Below are 20,692 nucleotides of genomic sequence, written 5' to 3'. Positions count from 1 at the left end.
GAAGCTATGTTATTTACAAAGGAGTAGAAGGAAGAAGGAAGGGGACTGGACAGGATGGAAGGCGGGGCATTCAGTTAGCCTTGCATCCCTGACCTTAGAGAGCTTGGCAGAGCATCATGGCAGGGATGGAGAGGAAGTGCCCGGCCTAGCCCGGGCAGAGTCCACACTCACCCTCACAGGTGCGGGTATCTTCACTGAGGCTGTATCCAGGAGGACACTCACATTGGAAGGTACCGAAGGCGTTGGTGCAGTTGCCTCCCTGGCACAGACTGGGTAGCTCCTGGCACTCATTGATGTCTGTCAGGAATGGAGGAAGCTGAGTAGGAGAGCTAAATCCAGCAGAGGACTTGAGGGATCCCCACAGGCTGCTTGGGATCTTTATGGGCTCTTTAAAGTATTCCCCCAATAGTTATTTCCATGACTGTTGGGTATTTAGAGGATCTATTTCAATGGCTGGATACTTGAGTCAGTGCTGGCCTGAGCCCAACTCCTTTAATTCCACCTTAATTTCATCTCCTCATGCACGATAGTTTCCTCAGGCTAGAATATCTTTTCTAACATCACCATTCCCCAAGACTGATGGCTGGATATAAAGTAGTGACTGACGGAAGGATTGATTCTTGGATATGAAAAGAGTGACTGGGTGAGTGTGCAAGTAGGCCAATGGATGAGAAGATCATATGTGGATGAATGGAAGGATGGGTAGAGAGGCAAGTAGTTAGATGAATAAATAAGAATAGAGGATAGGCAGATGATATTGGTAGATGGAAGACGGGTCAATGAAGTACATGGAAAGTGGATGTTAACTTGGAGATGGAGGGATTGATGCTGCATGGATGAATAGATAGGTAAGAAATGGATAGATGAATGGTTGGATGGGGGTAGATGGCAGATGGATGAATGGATGGATGGGTAGATGGATAAATGGGGGTAACTGAATGAGCAGATGGTGTGGTGATCTGAATGAGAATGGACTGGACCCTCTATGTTGAATACTTGGTTCCCAGTTGGTTGAAATGTTTGGGAAGGATTAGAATGTGTGGCCTTGTTGGAGGAGGTTATGCCTGCCTGCTGCTGTGCTCCCTGCCATGATGGTAATGGGCTCTAACCTCTGAATTGTAAGATTTAAACAATCTCTTTCTTCTATAGATTGCCTTAGTCATGGTATTCTATCACAGTAGGAAAGTAACTAAGGCAGATGGTGACAGAGCATGGGTGAACGATATGGGTGGTTAAGTGGATGGGTGAGTGGATGGATAGGATGAGGATGAATGGAGTATATGGGTGGGTGGGAAATGGGATGGTTTGATGGATGATGAATGGATGGATGACCGGATGGATGAATGGGTATAGATAGATGGAGGATGGATGGATAGATAAAGGAATAGATGGGTATGTGGGTAGGTATCCATGGGTAGATAGGTGAATGAAGGCTGGCTGGCTAATTGACAGGTTGTCTGAAAGATTGGGTGGTTGGATGGATGGAAGAATTGATGGATGGATAAGTGGATAGATGGAAAGCTCAATTAATAAACAACTGACAGAAGAAATGACAGAACAGATTAAAATTTCCATGCATAATTTGGTTCTGCAACAAAGCCTCCAAGTAAGAGAACATATTTCCCCAGGATTCCCCCCCATACACTTGGCAATGTGCTAATGACAGAAAGACCATGCTAATGACAGAAAGACCCATCAGTGCGTAGCTGGATCAATAGTCTGTCAGGAACTCACCTTCCAGAATCAAAGTGATGGGATTTGGTCGGAAACCCTTACCACCGGGGCACAGGGTCTTATACTCTGCTGCAAGGGAAACAGATTTACATGAGGAACTATGAAGAGAGGCACTTGGGTAAAACCTAGTGGATGGGAGCGGGCCCCTTGAAAAAGATGCAACATGGGTCCCCCTTCCTTTGCTTTGCTGAACCAACCATGATTCATATCCTCAGCTTTGTGGGGCTGCCTAGTGATTCAGTATACTCTAGTGTTGGGGTATATGTATAAACATCTGTTCCCATCCAGAGCATGGATAGTGGATCCCGAGGGATCCTGGTCCTACTGCACCTCACTCTTTCCACTTTACTCATCCTCCAAGCCCGTACCTTACATGCAGTTCCCCGGATCCCTAGTCCCTAGCACAGGCATATAGGAACTCATTGTTTGCTGACTGATTGAGCGATGGATTGAATACAAACACAGAGAGAATTTATAGAAAGCAAAATTGGAGAGAGGCCTGGCCTTTGAACTGTCAAGGGCATGCTTTGTGACTGAAGATCCTTTTCCTTCCTGGTTCTACTTCCTTGTCCTCCAAAGCCTTCTGCAGGCAGAGATAACCTGCAAACTTCTGAGTCTCTGGCTCAGGCTCACTGTCCTGCAGGGACTCACAGGTGTTGCCTGCTGGACACAGCTTGCAGGGGTTTCCCCAGGCCCGACCCAGGGAACAACAACAAGACGCTCTGCTGACACCAACTCCAATCTCTGCACTACAGGAAATGCCACCGTCATCTTGGTCCTGCACATCCAGGAAACAGATCACGGTCTGGGTATCTGCACAGGCAAAAATGGGTGGTTAGCACATGAAGAAACTATGTATTTTTCTGTGTTACCATGAACTCCATGACTTCCTGGTTGCATGTGTGTGTGTTCCTGAGTGTGTAACTGTGGCCTCTCTGTTTTGTGTGTCTGTATGTGTGTAACTGTGAGTGAGTTTGTATGTACCATGTGCTGTGTGCATAAATGTGTGTAATTACCATCTCTGACTGTAACTGTATATCTTTGTATGACTTTGTGTATTTATGTGTCTAGTTGTGTCTGTAACTGTGAATTTGTGCATACCATGTGATATGTGTAACTATGTTTTTCTGTATGTAACTTTATATTGTGTTAGTGTGTTTCTCTGCATGTAACTTGCCTTTGTCTATAACTGTATTGTGTATAACTTTTCTGTATATGTGTACATTTGTGAATAGTTATAATTATAGTTTTTCTTAGTTATGATAAAAGATAAAGTAGATATAGATATTGTAACCATAATTCTTGCATAATATCTTTTTGTTATATGTAATTTTACTATGTTAAAGTTAAAATCTTTCTTTTTATTTAAATAGAAAAGGGGAAATAATGAGGGAAGTCCTTTTGTCTATGTGTCGCCTTTATTGGTTAATGAATAAAGAAACTGTCTTGGACCTGCACAGGGCAGAATAGAGGTAGGCGGGAAAAAATAAACTGAATTCTGGGAGAAAGAAGGCAGAGTCAGGAGATGCCATGTAGCTGCCAGAGGGAAAAGACGCAAGTTGCCAGTTAAAACCTTGCTGGTAGACCACAATCCTCATGATAAAGTATAAACTAATAGAAATGGGTTAAATTAAGATATAAGAGCTAGCCAATAAGAAGCTAGAGCTAATAGACCCAGCAGTGATTTAATTAATACAGTTTCTGTGTGGTTATTTCAGGGCTGAGCAGCCAGGAACAGTCTCCTACAACATGGTACCAGATTTCTAGGTGTATTACTGACTGTCTCTGTCTGTCTGTGTTTGAGCCAGGTTTTTCTTTGTGTAACTTGACCCCAACTGTTACTGTGTTACTATGCATCTGTGTGTTGCAAATCTGTGTGTATGTTTCTCTGTGTCTTTGTATACGTGCGTGTCATTTGTTTCTCACCACAGGTCTCTGTGTGATTGTGTGTCTATGTATTATTATGTATCTCTGTCTTACAATAGTCTCTCTGTATGTCTATGGATCTGTAGTTAAGGGTTTTTCTGTGTGCAATTTGATCTTGTATGTTAACTGCATGTATATGTATGTATGCAAATGGTATCTTTGACTATATTATATATATCCTTACATGTAACTGTATGTGCTTATGTATAGAATTGTGCTTCTTTGTGTGTAATGGTTGTCTCTGTATCTACCTGTGTCTGTGTAACTGTGAGTTTATATATATATCATGTGTAACTTTACTGTAACTGTGTATATATGTATAGATGTTGTCTCTGACTGTAATTATATGTGTGTGTAATTGTGTGTGCCTCTGTATATGCAGTTGCTGTCTCTCTATGTAACTGTGTCTGCACGCAGTTGTGTTTTTTTGTGGGTAACTGTAGTCTTCTAAGAAACTACATGTAATGTGTGTCTAAACCTTGTCTCTGTAAGTGTGTCTCTATGGTAATTGTGTGTGCCTCAGTGGTTTTCTCTGGGTGTAACCATGCTGTGTATAATTGCATGTCTCTGTGTAGTTGTCTGTCTTACCCTATGTAGTTCTTTGTATGTAACTATGTTTGCTGTTGTCCTTGACTAGAACCATGTATTTCTATGTGTAACAACTGTGTATGCCTCCATATATGCCTGCATGTTTGTATGTAGTGGTTGAATATATTCCTGAATGGGCAGGGAAGGTATGCACGTGTGTAAAATTGTGAGTGCATGTGACCATGTGTGTCTGGTCCAGAAGGCAGTATCACAACAGATGACTTCTCAGCCCACACTTGTCCTGCATGTTGGGAGCAGGAAAATCTACACAAGTTGACATCCAAGGTGACCCAGGCCATAGCCCTGCCAGTAATACCGACTCCTGAGTTCCCCAGCTGCTGCCAGGTGTGTACTCACCAACACAGCCGGTCCCACTGCGGGTAAGCTGAAAGTCCTGGGGGCAGTTGCAGAGGTAGCTGCCAGGGGTGTTAACACACAGGCCATTGATGCAGTTCACAGGATTTGCACACTCGTCGACATCTGTGAGGCACACACACCATCATCTGCTAAGAGACCTCACTGTACACCATCCCTCCCTTTCTCCTGAGTGGCCGTAGATTTCAATGGGCCCACTCAGGTGCTGGAGTATGAATCTTTGTTGTTCCCTTGGATGGAGCCAAAGAGGACATGGCCTCAAGAGTCTGCCTTGGCCATTCAGCAATCTCCCTTCCTCTGCTCAGTTCCATTTGGCCTAGGTTTATCCCCCTTTACACTCTTCATTCCTGGGTTTCCCAAGCCAACATATGAAACTAAGATGAGAAAACACCTTTGATTGAGGTGTTGGAAAACCACGCTGAAGGCCAAACGTGGCCAGTGTTTATTTGTATCAATAAAGTTTTATTGACACATGACTAAGCCCATATATTTACATATCATCTGCAGGAAAGCTAGTGGTGGCAAAAGACACCTAGAAAGAATGCAGAAAAATTTCACCACCTGTTATTAAAGACACTGGGGTAGGGGGCCATTTAGCAGATGTGGTGCAGAGGGCCACTGCATTTGCTCAGGAGATGATGAGAGGGCAATTGTGATGGTCACTTCTAATAACCAACTGAACACAACCTAGAATAACATGGGAAGAGAGTTTCAGTGAGAGACTGTCTCCATTGGATTGGCCTGGGACATGTCTGTGGGAGTTGTATTAGTTAAATTAACTGATGTGGGAAGATGAAGTTGCACCATTCCTAAGCACTCTTAGAGGGGCAGAGAAATGAAGCTTCTTTGCATAAGCATAGAAGCAAGCATGCATGAATTTATTTTCCACACATTTATTCTCTCTCTGCTCTTTGATGTGAATGTGATATGATTTGCTGTCTCAAGATCCTGCTGCTATGGTTTGCCCACAGTGGTAGACTTGGGGGTGGAAACTGACTTCTTTCCTTTCTCTCCTAAGTTGTTTGCTTTCAGGATACTTTATCAACCAACAGAAATGAAACTACACAGCAATGATCACAATGATTAAAAACAGGAAGTGGGGGTGGAAAGATGGCTCAGTAGTAGAGAGTATTTGTTGCTATTGCAAAGGACCTAAGTTCTGTTTCCAGCACCCACATGGTGGCTCACAACCGTCTGTAATTCCAGTTCCAGGGGAGTCCCTCTTCTGTTCTCCATGGGCACCTGGCATACATGTGGTGTACTTACACACATTCAGGGAAAGCTCTCATACATATAAAATAATAAATCTAAAAATAAAATTTTAAAATAAAGGAGTGATGAGGGCTGAAGAAGCTGCCTATGTGGGTAAGAACACTTGTTGTACAAGCACAAAGGCCTGGGTTCAAATTCTCAGCACCAATGTAAAAAGCTTGAATGTTCTCCTGCAACACTAGGGCTAATAGTGGAGACAGGAGGATTGCTCCAGCTTTCTGGCTGTCAGCTTTGCTCCAGGATCAGCTCCAGAGCCTGACTCAGGGGGATAAGGTGGGGCAGGATAGAGCAGGATGCCTGACATCCTCCTCTGGACTCATACATTTTTACCCACTTGTATCCCAGACACATATACATAGGTACATACCCCTAAATACACACATATGCACAAAAGGGGGTAGCGGAAACTATTTTAGAAGAGAAGTCAAGGTGGGTGTAGGGGGGACATGGCTTGCTCCCCAGCCGGGGTGACTCCATACCTGTGCAGTTGCTTCCAGTGTTGTCCAGTTCATAGCCACCCTCACAGATGCAGCGGAACATTCCAGGCAGGTTTTCACAGTTCCCGAACATGCACAGGTTCCCAAGAGCACACTCGTCCACATCTGTAGGGACCTCATTTCAGCCTACCATGTTTGATCGTATGCTCTGGAAACTAGCCCACTGTATACACCCACTGGCTTGGACAGGGCTAGGCTGAGACTTACCCCAGCAAGCTCGCTGGTTCTTGGTAGGGTTGAAGCCTATATCACATTCACAGTGGTACCCGCCAGCTACATTGAGGCACTGTCCATTATCACAGAGGCCCACATTCTCCATGCATTCATCCTTGTCTGAGAGAGCACAGGCCTGAGAACCAACTGGGTTAGGACCCACATTGAATGGGCAGGAAGTGCCTTGGATTTAACCATTTACTCTCGTCCAGAATCTCAGGTGAGAACCCCGGGAGCTCAGATGCTAACTCTGAATAGGCAGATAACCAAGATGGGGGATTCGGAGCGAAAAGGGGACCCCTGACATGAAGAGTCCAGTTGGATGCACACAGAGTCACAGTCAAGGAAGCAAGAAGAGGATTCAATTGACTACACTGGTGTAGATCATAAGGAAAAGCTAATAATGAAAGAATTGCGGAGCAAAAAGCCTGCGGAGATAGCTCAGCTGGTAAATTCTTGCTACACCAACATACGAATCAGAATTTGACCTCCAGCACCCGGGTGGAAAAAGCCAGGTGTGGTGGCACAAATGTGTGATCCATTCTGGGGAGATGGAGATCCCTGAATCCCTGGAGATCACTGGCCAACCAATATAGCTTAATTGGCGAGTCCTAGGGGTCCCAACCAGAAAAAATGCCTCCAAACAAAGCAAAAAAAAAAACACAAAACAAACGAACAACAATAATAACAACAACAACCCAACCCAAACCAACCAATAGACCAGCCAAACGAAAACCCATAACTAACCACCATCCCAAGGTGATTGTCTCCTGAGGAAGGAACTTGAAGTTAACCTCTGGCCTCCACATGTACTCACATATATGTGTACCTGCACATGTGTGCATCCTCCTACACATCTGTGCACACACACAAGGTAAAAACAAGAATTTTTTAAAAATCAGAAAAAATGTGGTAACCAAAAGAGAGGACAGGTGGGCATGCAGAGAGTGGCTGTGTGAGCTAAGGACGTAGACCCTCTAGTACCCATGGGGCAGGGGAGGACAACTTTGGCACCATGGTTGTCCCATTCAGGCCCTGCTCTCCACCTCACCTTCACAGAATAAGCCATCTCCAACAAATCCTGGTTGGCATGTGCAGTGGTAGGAGCCCAGGGTATTGAGGCAGTCAGCTTCCGGAGCACAACGATGTTGCTTGATCGCGCATTCATCCAGGTCTGCAGCAGACAGAGTCGGGATCCCCTGGTATGGACTGAGGCTGTGGGGAGGCTGACTCTCCACTCCGAGACCCACATGGTTCCCACATACCGTCTCCTAGTCTCCAGCCGTCACCCTGCCTTGCCTTCCATCGACCTCTTCACCTTTCAGCGATGTTCTGCCCCTAGGTACTCACCGTGGCATTTGAAGCCATCCCCAGTCCAGCCTGGGTGGCATCTACAGAAGAAACTCCCAGGGATGTTGAGACAGGAGGCATGCCTGTCACAGTTGTGTCTTTTAAACTCACATTCGTCCACATCTGAGGGGAGAGGGAACAGTCACAGCAGGGAAGACTCAGAGAGGCATTGACAGAAAAACAGATGGAAGACTGGCCTTCCCAAGGACCTTCGGTTTTCTCCTACAGCCCAAGAAAGAAGCCTCAAGGCCACCGGATCTGACTTGCAGTGGCCCTCAGAAATGATTGGAAATGTCAGGCAGCATGAAAGACTCGTGTAGGCATTAAGTGCAATTATACCAAGATTCCAGGCGTTCCAATTCTGAATCAGAGTGAGCCACTGTTTACTAAATAAACATTTTTCTATATAATTCCCCACTTTGACTTACATGAACATATTTTATTTTTCATCCACCAATCAATTCATTTTCTAAGGTTAGTTACCTATCATCTGTCTGTCATCCATCCTTCATTTTTTTAGGTATCTATTTATCTGTCTGTCTATCATCTTTCATCCATCGCTTTTTAATAAAGGTTATATATATCATCCATCCACCTATTTCAATCTGTATGTCTGTCTTCAGAAAGCCTGGCTATTGAACTCAGGGATTTGTACACTCCAAGCAGGGTCTCTAGCAGAGCCATACCCAAGCCCATTATTTTGTTGTTTTGAGACAGACATGGTTTCACTATGTAGAACACACACACACACACACACACACACACACACACACACACACGAGAGAGAGAGAGAGAGAGGGAGAGAGAGAGAGAGAGAGAGAGAGAGAGAGAGAGAGAGAGAGAGAGAGAGAGAATATTGTGACCTCTCACATCTATGAAGGTGACTTTAGTTAAAGATGATCTTTGGAGATGCCACTAAGTTACAGTGTTATCATGGTTTGTTTTGCATCCTGGTTCAATCAGCTCTTCTAAGAGGGAATTTGGGCACAGACAGACAGAGAAGAATACCAGGCAAATACCAGGCAAATATGAAGGCAGCTGTGGGTGTAATGTTCTTATGAATCAAATCCTACCACAGTCTGCCAACAATAAGCAGAAGTTAGAGAGATGCCTAGGGCAGGTCCTTTCTCTGTACCAAGAAGAAACCTACCCACCCATCATCCCCTGATTCCAGCCTTCTAGCTGTCATTCTGGATCGAGAAAATATCCTGGGGTTTAAAGTTTGATCTGAGATGTGAATTCTCTAACTGGTTAGATGTTTAAATACTAATCCATGTATCATGCGAAAACCATCTGGCTTGCTTGCTTTGGGAATGCTGCTCTCTCCTTTGGGGTTCCCTCCATTGAGCTCTTTAAGAGGCTCCCAGGGTGCTTTATTGTCAAGAGGTTTCATTAGTAGAAACGGTAAGAATGAGTCTCGTTGCCTTCTATCCTAAGGCATGGAGACAGTGCTAATGATCTTCAAGCTGGCTCTTTGGATCTCTCTGGCTCCAGCTGGCTGACTTTTCACTCACCAGAGCAGCCTGGAGCTCCCTTCCTGATGGCATAGCCCAGCTGGCAATGACAGGTAAAGGATCCTTTTGTGTTCTCACAGTTCCCATGGAGACAGAGGTGGGGATTCATGTCACACTCATTCACATCTGTGGTGAGGACAGGGTCTGGGTTATGTGGGTAGGGTGATGGCAGAGGAATAGGGCCAGGGCTAGGGCAGGGAGGCAGGAGAGTAGTTGCCACACAGCAGAATCTCCTACTAGGCTGTGTGGGTGTCTGCAAAGAAAAGTGTGATGGTTAGTTTTGATGTCAACTTGTCACAACCTAGCATTACCTAGGAAGACATCCTCAGGGAAGGACTGTCTACACTGGGTTGGCTTGTGTAGGGGAAGCCCAGCCAATCACCTTGCTTCAAGGGTGGGATCCCCTGAGGTTATTTTTTACTTATAAAGATTGGGGGGGGGGCGCGCTCCCCGTGGTTCCTTATGTTTTCCTGTTCTCCGCGGGAACCTCGTCCCCTTATTAAAGCTGAATATTTTATAATAAATTTTGTCTGCCGTTCTTTTACGCCGTAACAGGCCTGTGAGCATATCTGTAGGGGACTGTTGTAAGTTTACTAATGTGGAAAGACCCAGATCACTGTGGGTGGTCCTGAACTAGGGAAGAGTGGAGACATGGAGCTGAGTCAGGCAGCACGTGAGCATGCAGGTATTCACGTCTCCCAGCTGTTAACTATGGATGTGACATGACCACCCTGTGTCTGAAGTTCCTGCCTTGACCTCCCACACAGACAGATGAATTCCAACATGAAATTATAAGCTACAATAGACTCCTTTAACCCTTACATTGATTTTTGTTGGGGTTTTTTTTTATCACAGCAACAGAAACAAATTACTAACACAGGTTGAGCGCTCCCTCTAGGACCAGCATTAGATAGTGAGTCAGGCTGATCCAAGGTTTTCTCAAATGCCCCAATGAAAGGACAAACGGGACCTAGCTCTGTGTCCTTGCCCAGTGGCAGACTTGCCAAGGTTCAGTCTGGGTCTAGGGTTAACACCTCAAAAGAGTGAAGGTTTTAGTTCCTGGAAACTTGACTTTTTCCTCTGAAGATACTGTAGTTACCAGTCCCAAGGCTGCTGTGTGTTCAGATTGTGATGAAGTTGAGATCTACTGTGTTCCCTTTGTGTAACATGGCTTGATTAGCTTCATGCAATGAAGATCCCATTGTATGATGCTCCCTTTGTGTAACATGGCTTGATTAGTTTCACGCTGACTTCATCCCATTGTATGATGGCTTTGTGCTGACTCTGTTCCATCGCCTGCCTTGAAAACTATATATAAGATGTTGTCCTTCCTAATAAACTTGATTGGTATGAGACATAGCTAGTATAAGACCTCTTGGTCCTAAACTTTCTTGTTGTCTTTATCTTCTGGTCCCCTGGTCTTCTCCCTCAGGCTACTGTCACTGAAGAACGACCTGCTGGCTCAGGTCAGGGTATTTATAAGTCTTCTATGAGCATTTCACAGTGCATTTTTCATGGAACACAACTTACATGTGTTCCCCAAAGTAATACATGTTCAAATATATGTAACAAGGGCTGCATTTGACCAAGATATCCAGGTTTTCCTCTCTGGTCCTCACAGCCTAAGCAGAGGAAAGAGGCCCCACACACTCAGCTGCCTTTCACAAAGCTAGCCAGGTTTGTCAATGCGTTTATGCTAACTTATATTTGGATGGTGTGCTGGGGTGTCTAACCCTTGTCTTATAGACTACATGTAGGATAGTTATGAGTGTGGCCCCAAATAAAATTATAAACTTACTTAAAACTCTTAGAGAACTGGCTTGAAAAGTTCTGGGGGTGACTAACGGAATTGCATGGTTCTGGAGTTTGAACTTCATAGGTGATGTCCTGTCATGTTAAAAAGCAGGACATGCTTTTGGGTAGAAGTGTTGCCTCAATTGTATTTCTCATTAGCACCTTCTGAAAGATATTCTCTGACATTCCTCCTAGCTGAAACTCTCAGGATCTACTGGGTTAGAAAGCCTTTGGTGGGCTTGTTACCACCGGGGACTTGTCTGCTCTAGCTCAGCTCTGCCCTGACAAGGCGCCCAGTATGCGTCTACTCCCCAGGAGGAAGAACTGCCTGTGGCCTGGTGAAGACGGATTTGTGCTATCCAAAGAGCTTTGGGGAGGTCTTCAAACAGAGATCAGCACACAGTTATGTTCTGAACAATGCTCAACACCTTTAGTTAAACCAACCAACCAACCAACCAACCAACCAACCACCCACCCACCCTTTGCCTGTAGTTATTAGTGCATAGCCTGTGGAACAAGCATAGGTCTCTGATAGGTGTTGGGCGTATGGTGAATGTAAAATGCGGAGGGGAATAAAAAAGTTGGGGGCAGGTCTCTGTTTCTATGACAGGATCACACAGGCTATGGAGAGGTGTGTTCAGGTGTGTCCCTAACCACCAGCCCCCGCTGCTTACCTACACAAATCTTCATGTCCGGTGAGACTGAGAAGCCATCATAGCAAATGCAATGGTAAGATCCCGGCACATTGGTACACTGGCCTTCTCCACAGATGCCTAGGTTGTCTTCACATTCATCCACATCTTGAGAAGCAAGGATAGGGGATGGGTTGAAGGGGGACAGGGACATAGGAAGAGTTCAGGATCCTTCCCAGGGCTTGGATATTTGGGATCTGGCTGATCCTGCCAGGCTCTGTGTGAGGTTGCTGTCTAGCCTAGGCCTTCTCTGGTGCTCACATCCCAAGCAGAGGGCATAGGACACACTCACTACCCTGTGCACGCCCTCCTATTGGGCATCCTGCCAAAAGCTGCACTGGAAGCTTCCCTTCCCATTTGTGCACTGCACTTCACAGCCTCTATTCCGGACTTGGTATTTATTGATGTCTGCAGGGGCAGACAAGAGGGGAACCAGGTTGGTGAGCTTGGGCTGGATTAGGGGCAGGAAGTCAGAGGAGTTTGGAAATAAGGCTGGGGAGAATTGCAGAGAGCATCGTAGAGATGGCATAGTCTCACCCACGCAGCCCTGGCCGTCAGGAGTGCTCTGGAAACCTGTGTGGCAGGAGCAATGGAAAGCACCGATGACGTTGATGCACTGGCCATGGGGACAGGGGCTGTCACTCGTGGTGCATTCATCAATGTCTGGTGGGAGGAACACATATGGCTGGTGACAGAGTTTCAGGTGAAAGAGCAGCCTTACTGTCCCTCATCCCCTATCCGCCATCACATGCATCCCAGTGAGCTCACTCTGGCTGCTTGCACCAGCATCCCACCGTTTGATTGCCTGTCTGCTCACAAATATATCTTTTAATCATGCGCAACTCAACGTCATGCACGTTTGTAGACACATGCATTTGCCTGAAGAAACATGCTCACACCTAGAGGCATGATAGAAACACACCTTATATGCACACACTCATCCTTGTGCAAATATGAACCCACACCCAAACATACTCAGATACACTCATACTGTGTGTGCTTACATAAATGAACACAGAAACACAGCCTTATATTTACTCATATCGTAAGCTCTTGTGATTGAACATGGTCCCAGGCTCGTGCTATTTGAGATGGCTGTGGAACCGTTAGAAGGTGAGCCTCACTGGGAGAAGTGGGTCATTGTGGACCAGTTTTGACATTTTGTAACTCAGCTGCACTTCATAAATACTTTGCTTCCTGACTATGGATACAATGTGGCTAATTGCTCCTGTAGCCATGGCTTCCCTGCCAGGCTGGACTGCACTCCTTCAGACCACGGGACCACAGTCTTGGTCACAGAAAGGAGAGTCTCCAACATGAATGCTTCTCCCTTGTACCAACATGAATCTGTACCTCATCCTCACATATACTCTTATAGGTACACACACACACACACACACACACACACACACACACCAATGTCCATTCACATGCAAATACATAGACCTGCTCATCACTTATACATTCACATCCAAATATACACTTCTGTCCTCTGATAGGCTCATCTATATGCACACATACTCAAATGCAAAAATTTGCCATTGCACATCCACACACACCTGCACATAGATTCACAAACACACTTGCTTTTGCACAGATACAGCTTCATCGATATTCACATGGCTGCGTTCACAGATACACTTCCCATTTGTATTTGTTTCTTTCCTCATTACTGTGACAAAATGTCTGAGAAAAGCAACTCAAGGGAGAAGCATTTACTTAGGCTCACAGTTTGATACAGTCCATCACGTAGGGTAGTCATGGTGATGGGAGCATAAGGCAGCTGGTCAACTGCATCCAACAGGAAACAGAGCAGGACGAACACAGCACTCAGCTCCCTTCTCCTTTTTAGTCAGACCAGAACCCCAGCCCATGGGATAGATAATGCCACCTACATTCAGGTCGAGCATCCCCCACCTCCATTAACTTAACGTAGGAACTTGAACTCCCCCACAGACATGCTGGAGCTTTGTCTCCTAGGTGATTTTAGATCCTGTCAGGTGGACAATATGAACCACCTCACTCTCTTGCACACACGAGACACAACTATACAAGCCACTACTCATGCACATATGTTGACACACGCGCACACTTTTCCATTTCACACTCACACACCCACACACAATCTTGTGGATGCAAACACACACACACAGAGGTTGATCTTCAGAGACACATGCATACACTTCATCTCACATTTTTACTGTGCATTTGGATAGACACACAGATGTGAGCACGTGCCAGACCCTGCCCCTCTTTCATACCTTGCTGCAAGCTCACCTTCACAGGCAGTGCCTTGGGCCTTCAGCTCACGTCCAGGGGGACAGTGACACTCATAGCTCCCTTCCGTGTTGATGCAGGTGCCTCTCTGGCAGAGCAGTGGGTCTCTAGCACATTCGTCTACATCTGGACACGTGGAAAGACAGCAGGATGATGCTGACCCGAGAATGGGTGGTTAGGGAAGCTTCTCTGTGTGGCATCCCTTCAGCACCCGTTTGCAGTCCAGCCAAACCTATCTTTCTACCTCTCACACCCACCCCGGGGCTTTTGCATGTGTCCTCTGGCCTCCATGTCATTTCTCAGAATTTCCCTAAACCCTTAGGTGCACCCCAGATCCTTCACACATGCTGTTCCTCCAGCCACTGTGGCGTGCGTGTGGAGGTCACAGTGGACAATTGTGGCAGCTTCTTTTCCCCTTGTATGATGTGGGTACCATGGATCAAACTCAGATTGTTATGCTTGGCCTCATGCACCTTTAACCACTGGTCCATCCCACTCATCCCCATCTCTCAGCCACTTCCTGGGCTCTCCACTTCAGTGACTCTCAGTGTCCTCAGCCACCTTTCCGACCTCACAGAATAGGTGTGTCCCCTGGGTCCTTATTCCCATCAGACCACATAAGAATTTTGCTTTCTTGGGAAAGGCTCTTTAGCTAGTTCTTTGAGAGTTTGAACACACTTTGATCTTCCCTTACTCTTACTCCCACTTACAGTCCCCTTCCTTACTTCACCCAACTTTGTGTCCTTTTTTTTTAACCCTTCAAGACCAACTTCATTTGTCTTCCCATGGAGTTATGAAGCCCTTTGTGCTTAAACTCTCTGCATTACCCCAATCCAGTGAATGCGTGTGACATGTTTGCTGAGTAAATACCAAAGTGAATGACAGGGACCTCTTTTATTTTGGAGAAAGGGCCTTGTTATATAGCTCAGGTTGGCCTAGATAGAATTGGTAACCCTCCTGCCCTAGCCTTCTGAGAGATGGTATTATAAATCTATGCCCAAGCTAGATTCTTCTTAAATGGTTTCTCTGGGGGTAGCCCCTTTCCCCAAAAGGCACACATTCTCAATGTGCTGTCTTAATGGCAGTATCCCACGGTAGTCCAACAGCACACTACAGCTTCTCCTCATATCTGCACAGCAGCAGCAAGCTTGGCACCCCTCTTCTGGATGTCTCTCCTGCCCATGGCTCTCTCTCTGCCATGGCCTCCCCCTGCCACCACTCACCCACGCAGTTCTTCATCAGCAAAGAGCCACTAGTGAAACCGGGAAAGCAATCACACTCAAAGCTGCCTGGGGTGTTGATGCAGGAACCATGGCCACAGACGTCAGGTGAGATACGACATTCATCGATGTCTGTGGGGACAGAGACATATGGGCTAGAGGTCTGTGTGGGCAAACATGAGGATCTACAGGCCAGAGGTTTCAAATAAGAGGACATATGGAGCTGGGTCTCTGTAGACTCGAGGGTTGCCCAAGAGCCCCCAAAAACTGAGCTGAGTCCAGGAAGGAGAAATGCCTCAGATGAACACAGAAAAGGCACAAGATATTTCCTTTCAGAGGTGGTCTTGGCTGGCCCTCCATAGACTGTAGAGATCCCTGCAGCACAGACAGGGTGGTGAGCTGTCTTAGGCCACACCCATAGCTGGGTATGTTAAAAGGAGATTGAAGAATAAACCTTGTCCTCACATTCAATACAGGGACCCTCCCACAAATTCCTGCATGCATGACCTGTCCTCACCAGATGGGGAGTGGCACCTACCTATGCAGTTCCTTTCTCGGGCATCCAGGGCAAAGCCTTTGTCACAGGAGCAGTGGAAGCTGCCCACAGAATTGCGGCAGGTGCCATGTGTGCACAGGCCAGGGAACATCTGGCATTCATTCACATCTGGAGTATGGGTTGGAAACAAGGTCAGGTAAACCACACCGAAGGTCTTTAGTCTGGGATTCATACCCTAAGCCTTCCCTAGGTTCTTACCTCTTGAGCTTGCTAACATCCCTCTCTCTTAAGTCTTTCATATTTATGTTTTATGCATGTATGTGGGTGCATACACTGTAGAGGTCAGAAAAACAATGTGAGAGTTGGTTCTCTCCTTCCACTGTGTGCCTCCTGAGGCTTGAACTCAGTGTCAGGCTCCTCAGAGGAAAATGATGCCTCTACTTGCTGAGCCATCCTGCCCTCCTCCTCCTCCTCCTTCTCCTCCTCCTCCTCCTCCTCCTCCTCCTCCTCCTCCTCCTCCTCTTCTTCTTCTTCTTCTTCTTCTTCTTCTTCTTCTTTTCTTCTTCTTCTTTTTAATACAGTACCAAACTCATTCTGCAGCTCCTGCTTCTACTTTCCAAGCACTGGCTTGAGAGGCATGTACCGCCACACTTTGTGTGTGTGCGCATGCGCACGCACACACCTGTGTATGTGGAGGCCAGAAGACAGCCTTAACTGTTGTTTCTCAGGAGCTTTGAGGAGGGAAAATCATCTTTGATTTTTCAGACAGGCTTTCTCACTGTCCCAGGACTGACCTAGGCTGGCTGGCCAGTGAGTCCCGGGGAGCTATCTGTCTCTGTCTGCTCAGCTATCAGATTACATCTGTTTAACTTGTACCTGAGAGTTTACATGGTTGTTGGGAATTGAACTCAGGTCCTCATGCTTGCAAGGCAAACATTACATCAACTGCATTATCATACCAAACCTGTTTTTTTGATTTATATTGAAAGAGTCTCATGTAGACCAACCGAAGCTGACCTTGAATCTCTGGTGCTCCTGCCTTTACTTCCTGAGTGCTGGGATGACAGTCTTATATCACTTGGATACTAAACTTCCTACCTGCAAATAATGCTTCCTACCATCAGACCTTTGCCCCTGCTGTGCCCTTTACCACTTTCCCTTCCAGGACCTTTCTCCTTTGGTGTGCCCCTCCCCAGACTAACCTTTATAGAATGGTCGGCCAGACAGGAAGTCCTGGCTGGCAAAGCCCAGCCCTTGGGGACACAGTTTGAAGAATTCTGGGGAGCTGGGCTCTGGGCAAACCTTGCACTCAGCTCCCCATGATGTCCCAACAGAGCAGCAACAGACGTCCATCCGGTACTTGCCAGGCAGGGGAATTCCACAGTCATCCTCATCCCAATGTAGGAAACACAGCCCCAGCCTCACATCTGCACAGAGGAATGGTTGATCACTGGGTCCCATCACTGCTACACTTTGGTAGGACTATCAGTTGGTATCACTTGCCTGAGATCCCCACCCCCAACAGAGAGAGATTCAAAGAGTGATAAGATGTGGCATTCTCATGCTGAAGGTTGAGGTCACCACACTGCCTGGGTCCTTATTATGTACTAAGTATTATTCTAAGTAACTCCGTCCATTTACCTTTCAAAGTAATGCCTGTAGTTCAGCAGGAGAGCTCCTTCCTAGAATCCCCAGTGAAAGTCTTGGGTATGTGGCTCAGTGGTAGAGACTCGGTCTAGAATATACTGGGATAGTCTAGAATAGGATGTACTATAATATACCAGAATATGGCCAGGAGATTTGCTCAGCAGTAGAGCACCTGCTTAGGATCTTCCAGTGAGGGCTTGGATGATGGACCAGCAGTGGAGTGAGTGCCTGTCCAGAATCTGCCAATCAGGAGCTGGGACATGGCTTCAGTAGTAGAGAATTTGCTCAGAATCCACCATTGAGGAGTCAGGTTGTCCTTGGCAAATTCTAAAACTAAGTCACTGTCTAATCCCTAGCCTTGGTTTCCACTGCACCAAGACAACATAAAGTGATTCACAAACGCCACATATGTGTGTGGAAAGCAAGATCTAAATGTTGACACAACAGCAAAAGTACTAAGTCGTCCATTTCTCAAGATGTGTTCCCTTTGTCAAGCAATGTGTTCCCTTTGTCAAGCAATGCCATGCTAGTATTCTCTCTGTGTATGTGTATGTATATCTCTGTGTGTGTAAAAGAGAGAAAGAACTTATGTGTGAGTATGTATGTGGGTGTTTGGGTGTGTGCATATATTTATTTTTAAAAGATTTACTTTTTTGTGCCCATGTGTGTATGCACACAAGTGCAAAGTTCCTTCAGAGGCCAGACTTTTCTGGTATTGGATTCTCTGGAGCTGGAGTTACAGGCAGTTGTGGGCTTTCAATTTGGATCTCTGGAAGAGCCAGCTCCTACAGATAGTTCCTATATGTTGTTCATAAAACAATGAAGTGAGTTGGCAGATGTTTTCTTCTCCAGTATTTTCTAATGTTAGTTTAAACAGTAAATATGGAAGGGCAACTATAGTTGCCCTCTGGGACTCCTTATCCAAAACCCCAACTCCATCAAAGAGAAGCTTCCTTCCCTTCTTCAGAATTGCTTCCTCAGGCTCAAGTTCAGCCCTAGCTTTTGAACCCCCTACCCCACCAGGGCTCACCACTGTTGGAGTTGCCAGAGCTCAGTGTGGAACGTTGGTGCCCATGCCCATTGGAACCATGGTGGTTGTGTTGTGCTGGCCCTAGGGCAGAGCCCAGGTTATTGGATCCAACTTCTGAGAGTCCAGGGAAGAGGTCTGCATAGGCGGGCAGCAGTGGGAGCCTTTGGGCACACAGTCTCAGGAATGCACCTGCAAAGAACAGAGTTTGAAGGCCAGTGATGAAGGGTGTTTGCCTTGCGAGCGTGGGGAGCTGAACAAAGGCAGAGGGAGAGAACCGACTTCATGTAGTTGTTCTCTAACTCCCGCATGCACGTGCACGGATGGTTCTCCCATCACACAATAATGAATGTGAGTAAATTTGTGCCCTGGCAATGCTGAAGCATGGGCAGTCCATATATGGTGGTTCATCACACAATAATAATAACAACAACAACAATAACAATAATAAAACATAGAACAGAATCTGAAGCCAGACCATAGATCCCACCCATGACCTCTCTACTTAGAAGCTCAAGCTATCACTCACCAGAACCCCGTGGAGGACACAGCTTTGGGGATGGACCAGTCGCCCAGCACCTGCCCTTGTCACAGCAGCACTGTCTGTGAGTGTAGTGACCAGTGAGACCTGCGGCACACTGACCTCTGATAAGCACTGAGAAGCAGGTGCCCACCTGGCGCTCTGTAACAGGATACAGGGAGGGGAAGTTAAGCACAAACTGAGCACAGATGGCTTCAAATTCCAGTGGTACCTACACTGCTCTAGAACGGCTCTCCTTGACAGTCACAGTTATGTTTTCTCATCAATAAATCAGGGTGCTCCAAGCACCCACAGTGCCCCAGAAGAGTGTTGCCTTGAGGAAAAATCGGGCATTGAGCTGGAGAGATGGAAAGTACAGGGTCTGAGTTTGGTCCTCAGAACCACATAAAAAGCAAACAATCTGGGTGTGATGGCATGCATTTTCAATCCCAGCACTGAGGAGGCAGAGAAGAGTAGATTCCTAGGGATCCCTGGTCAGTCACCCTAGCTAATGTGGTGAGTTCCAGACTAGGGAGATCCTGCTTCAGAAAGGGGTAGTCAAAGCAGGAGGTGCCCTCCATGGTTAAGAGACTTGCTTCTTTCTAGAGAACATGAGTCCAGTTTCCAGCACTCACATTGGGTGGCCAACAACCCCTTGTAATTTCAGCTTTAGGGGACCCAATGCTCCCTTCTGGGTTCTGCAGGCACCTGCACATAGATGGCACACACTCACACCGATACATACACATAAATAAAATATACACAATAAATAACATCAATTGTGGTTCCACTGAGGCCCAAAGCCAGGACCTTCTGCATGTAAAGCAGACATGAAAACTACTACTACTACACACACACACACACACACACACACACGCACACACACACACTTTAGCATGTGGGTAAACCCTGCTCAGTACTTCCTATTTTAAAGCTTTCTAAATCATTATAGAAGATGAACTGGGCTTTCATCTGGACCATGGCTCCAATATCTCAAGTTGCCACCACCAGCAAACTCTTCTTCAAGCACAACGAGGAAGACCTCTTACTTCTTAGCGGTAGGGGGGTACCTGTTGCAAACTCAGGCAATATGTCCATGTGTCCTTGCTTACTGACCTTGGCTGTCACAGGGAAGCATGGAGAAGCATTCCCATGGGGCAAGTGGATGCACTAGGAGCCACTGCCCTTGGAAGAAACTGATCCCGTAGTTACCTTGGCATGAGAAACACAGACACTCCTCTGCTTCTCACCAGACTCTTGGGCCCATGGCTTTGCATGGAGATCAGAGTTCTCAGGCTTATTTTTGGGTTCAGTTACTGAAAATACTAGCTGGTGTCCTTTGGTTGAGAAACTCCTCCCACCAGCAGAGAGGGCTGCTGGCAGCTGGCTCTGTCCGACATTATGCTGGAAAGTCATGCCAATTTTTCCCCCTGTGTACCTGGGGACTTCCCAGGTGTGTGTGTGTGTGTGTGTGTGTGTGTGTGTGTGTGTGTGTGTGTGTGAGAGAGAGAGAGAGAGAGAGAGAGAGAGAGAGAGAGAGAGAGAGAGAC

At 46.4% G+C, this 20,692-nt stretch overlaps 1 protein-coding gene across 1 annotated transcript in view; it reads right to left on the bottom strand.

The window, feature by feature from the left end:
* Fbn3 (fibrillin 3) overlaps positions 1 to 20,692 on the bottom strand; it is a 151,845-nt gene that overhangs the window by 32,062 nt on the left and 99,091 nt on the right. The window contains 18 exon segments of the mRNA XM_075967288.1: positions 172 to 297; positions 1,735 to 1,803; positions 2,386 to 2,547; positions 4,606 to 4,728; positions 6,375 to 6,497; positions 6,600 to 6,725; positions 7,657 to 7,779; positions 7,956 to 8,078; positions 9,470 to 9,595; positions 11,938 to 12,111; positions 12,277 to 12,363; positions 12,493 to 12,618; positions 14,233 to 14,358; positions 15,456 to 15,584; positions 15,991 to 16,116; positions 17,151 to 17,414; positions 18,626 to 18,814; positions 19,152 to 19,304. Of these exon segments, the coding sequence (XP_075823403.1) occupies positions 172 to 297; positions 1,735 to 1,803; positions 2,386 to 2,547; positions 4,606 to 4,728; positions 6,375 to 6,497; positions 6,600 to 6,725; positions 7,657 to 7,779; positions 7,956 to 8,078; positions 9,470 to 9,595; positions 11,938 to 12,111; positions 12,277 to 12,363; positions 12,493 to 12,618; positions 14,233 to 14,358; positions 15,456 to 15,584; positions 15,991 to 16,116; positions 17,151 to 17,414; positions 18,626 to 18,814; positions 19,152 to 19,304 (2,475 nt within the window).

Source organism: Microtus pennsylvanicus, chromosome 1 (genome assembly GCF_037038515.1).
Source record: "Microtus pennsylvanicus isolate mMicPen1 chromosome 1, mMicPen1.hap1, whole genome shotgun sequence".
NCBI classification, from domain to species: domain Eukaryota; kingdom Metazoa; phylum Chordata; class Mammalia; order Rodentia; family Cricetidae; genus Microtus; species Microtus pennsylvanicus.
Note: the sequence above shows the minus strand (reverse complement) of the source record. Positions and strands in the feature narration are given on the sequence as shown.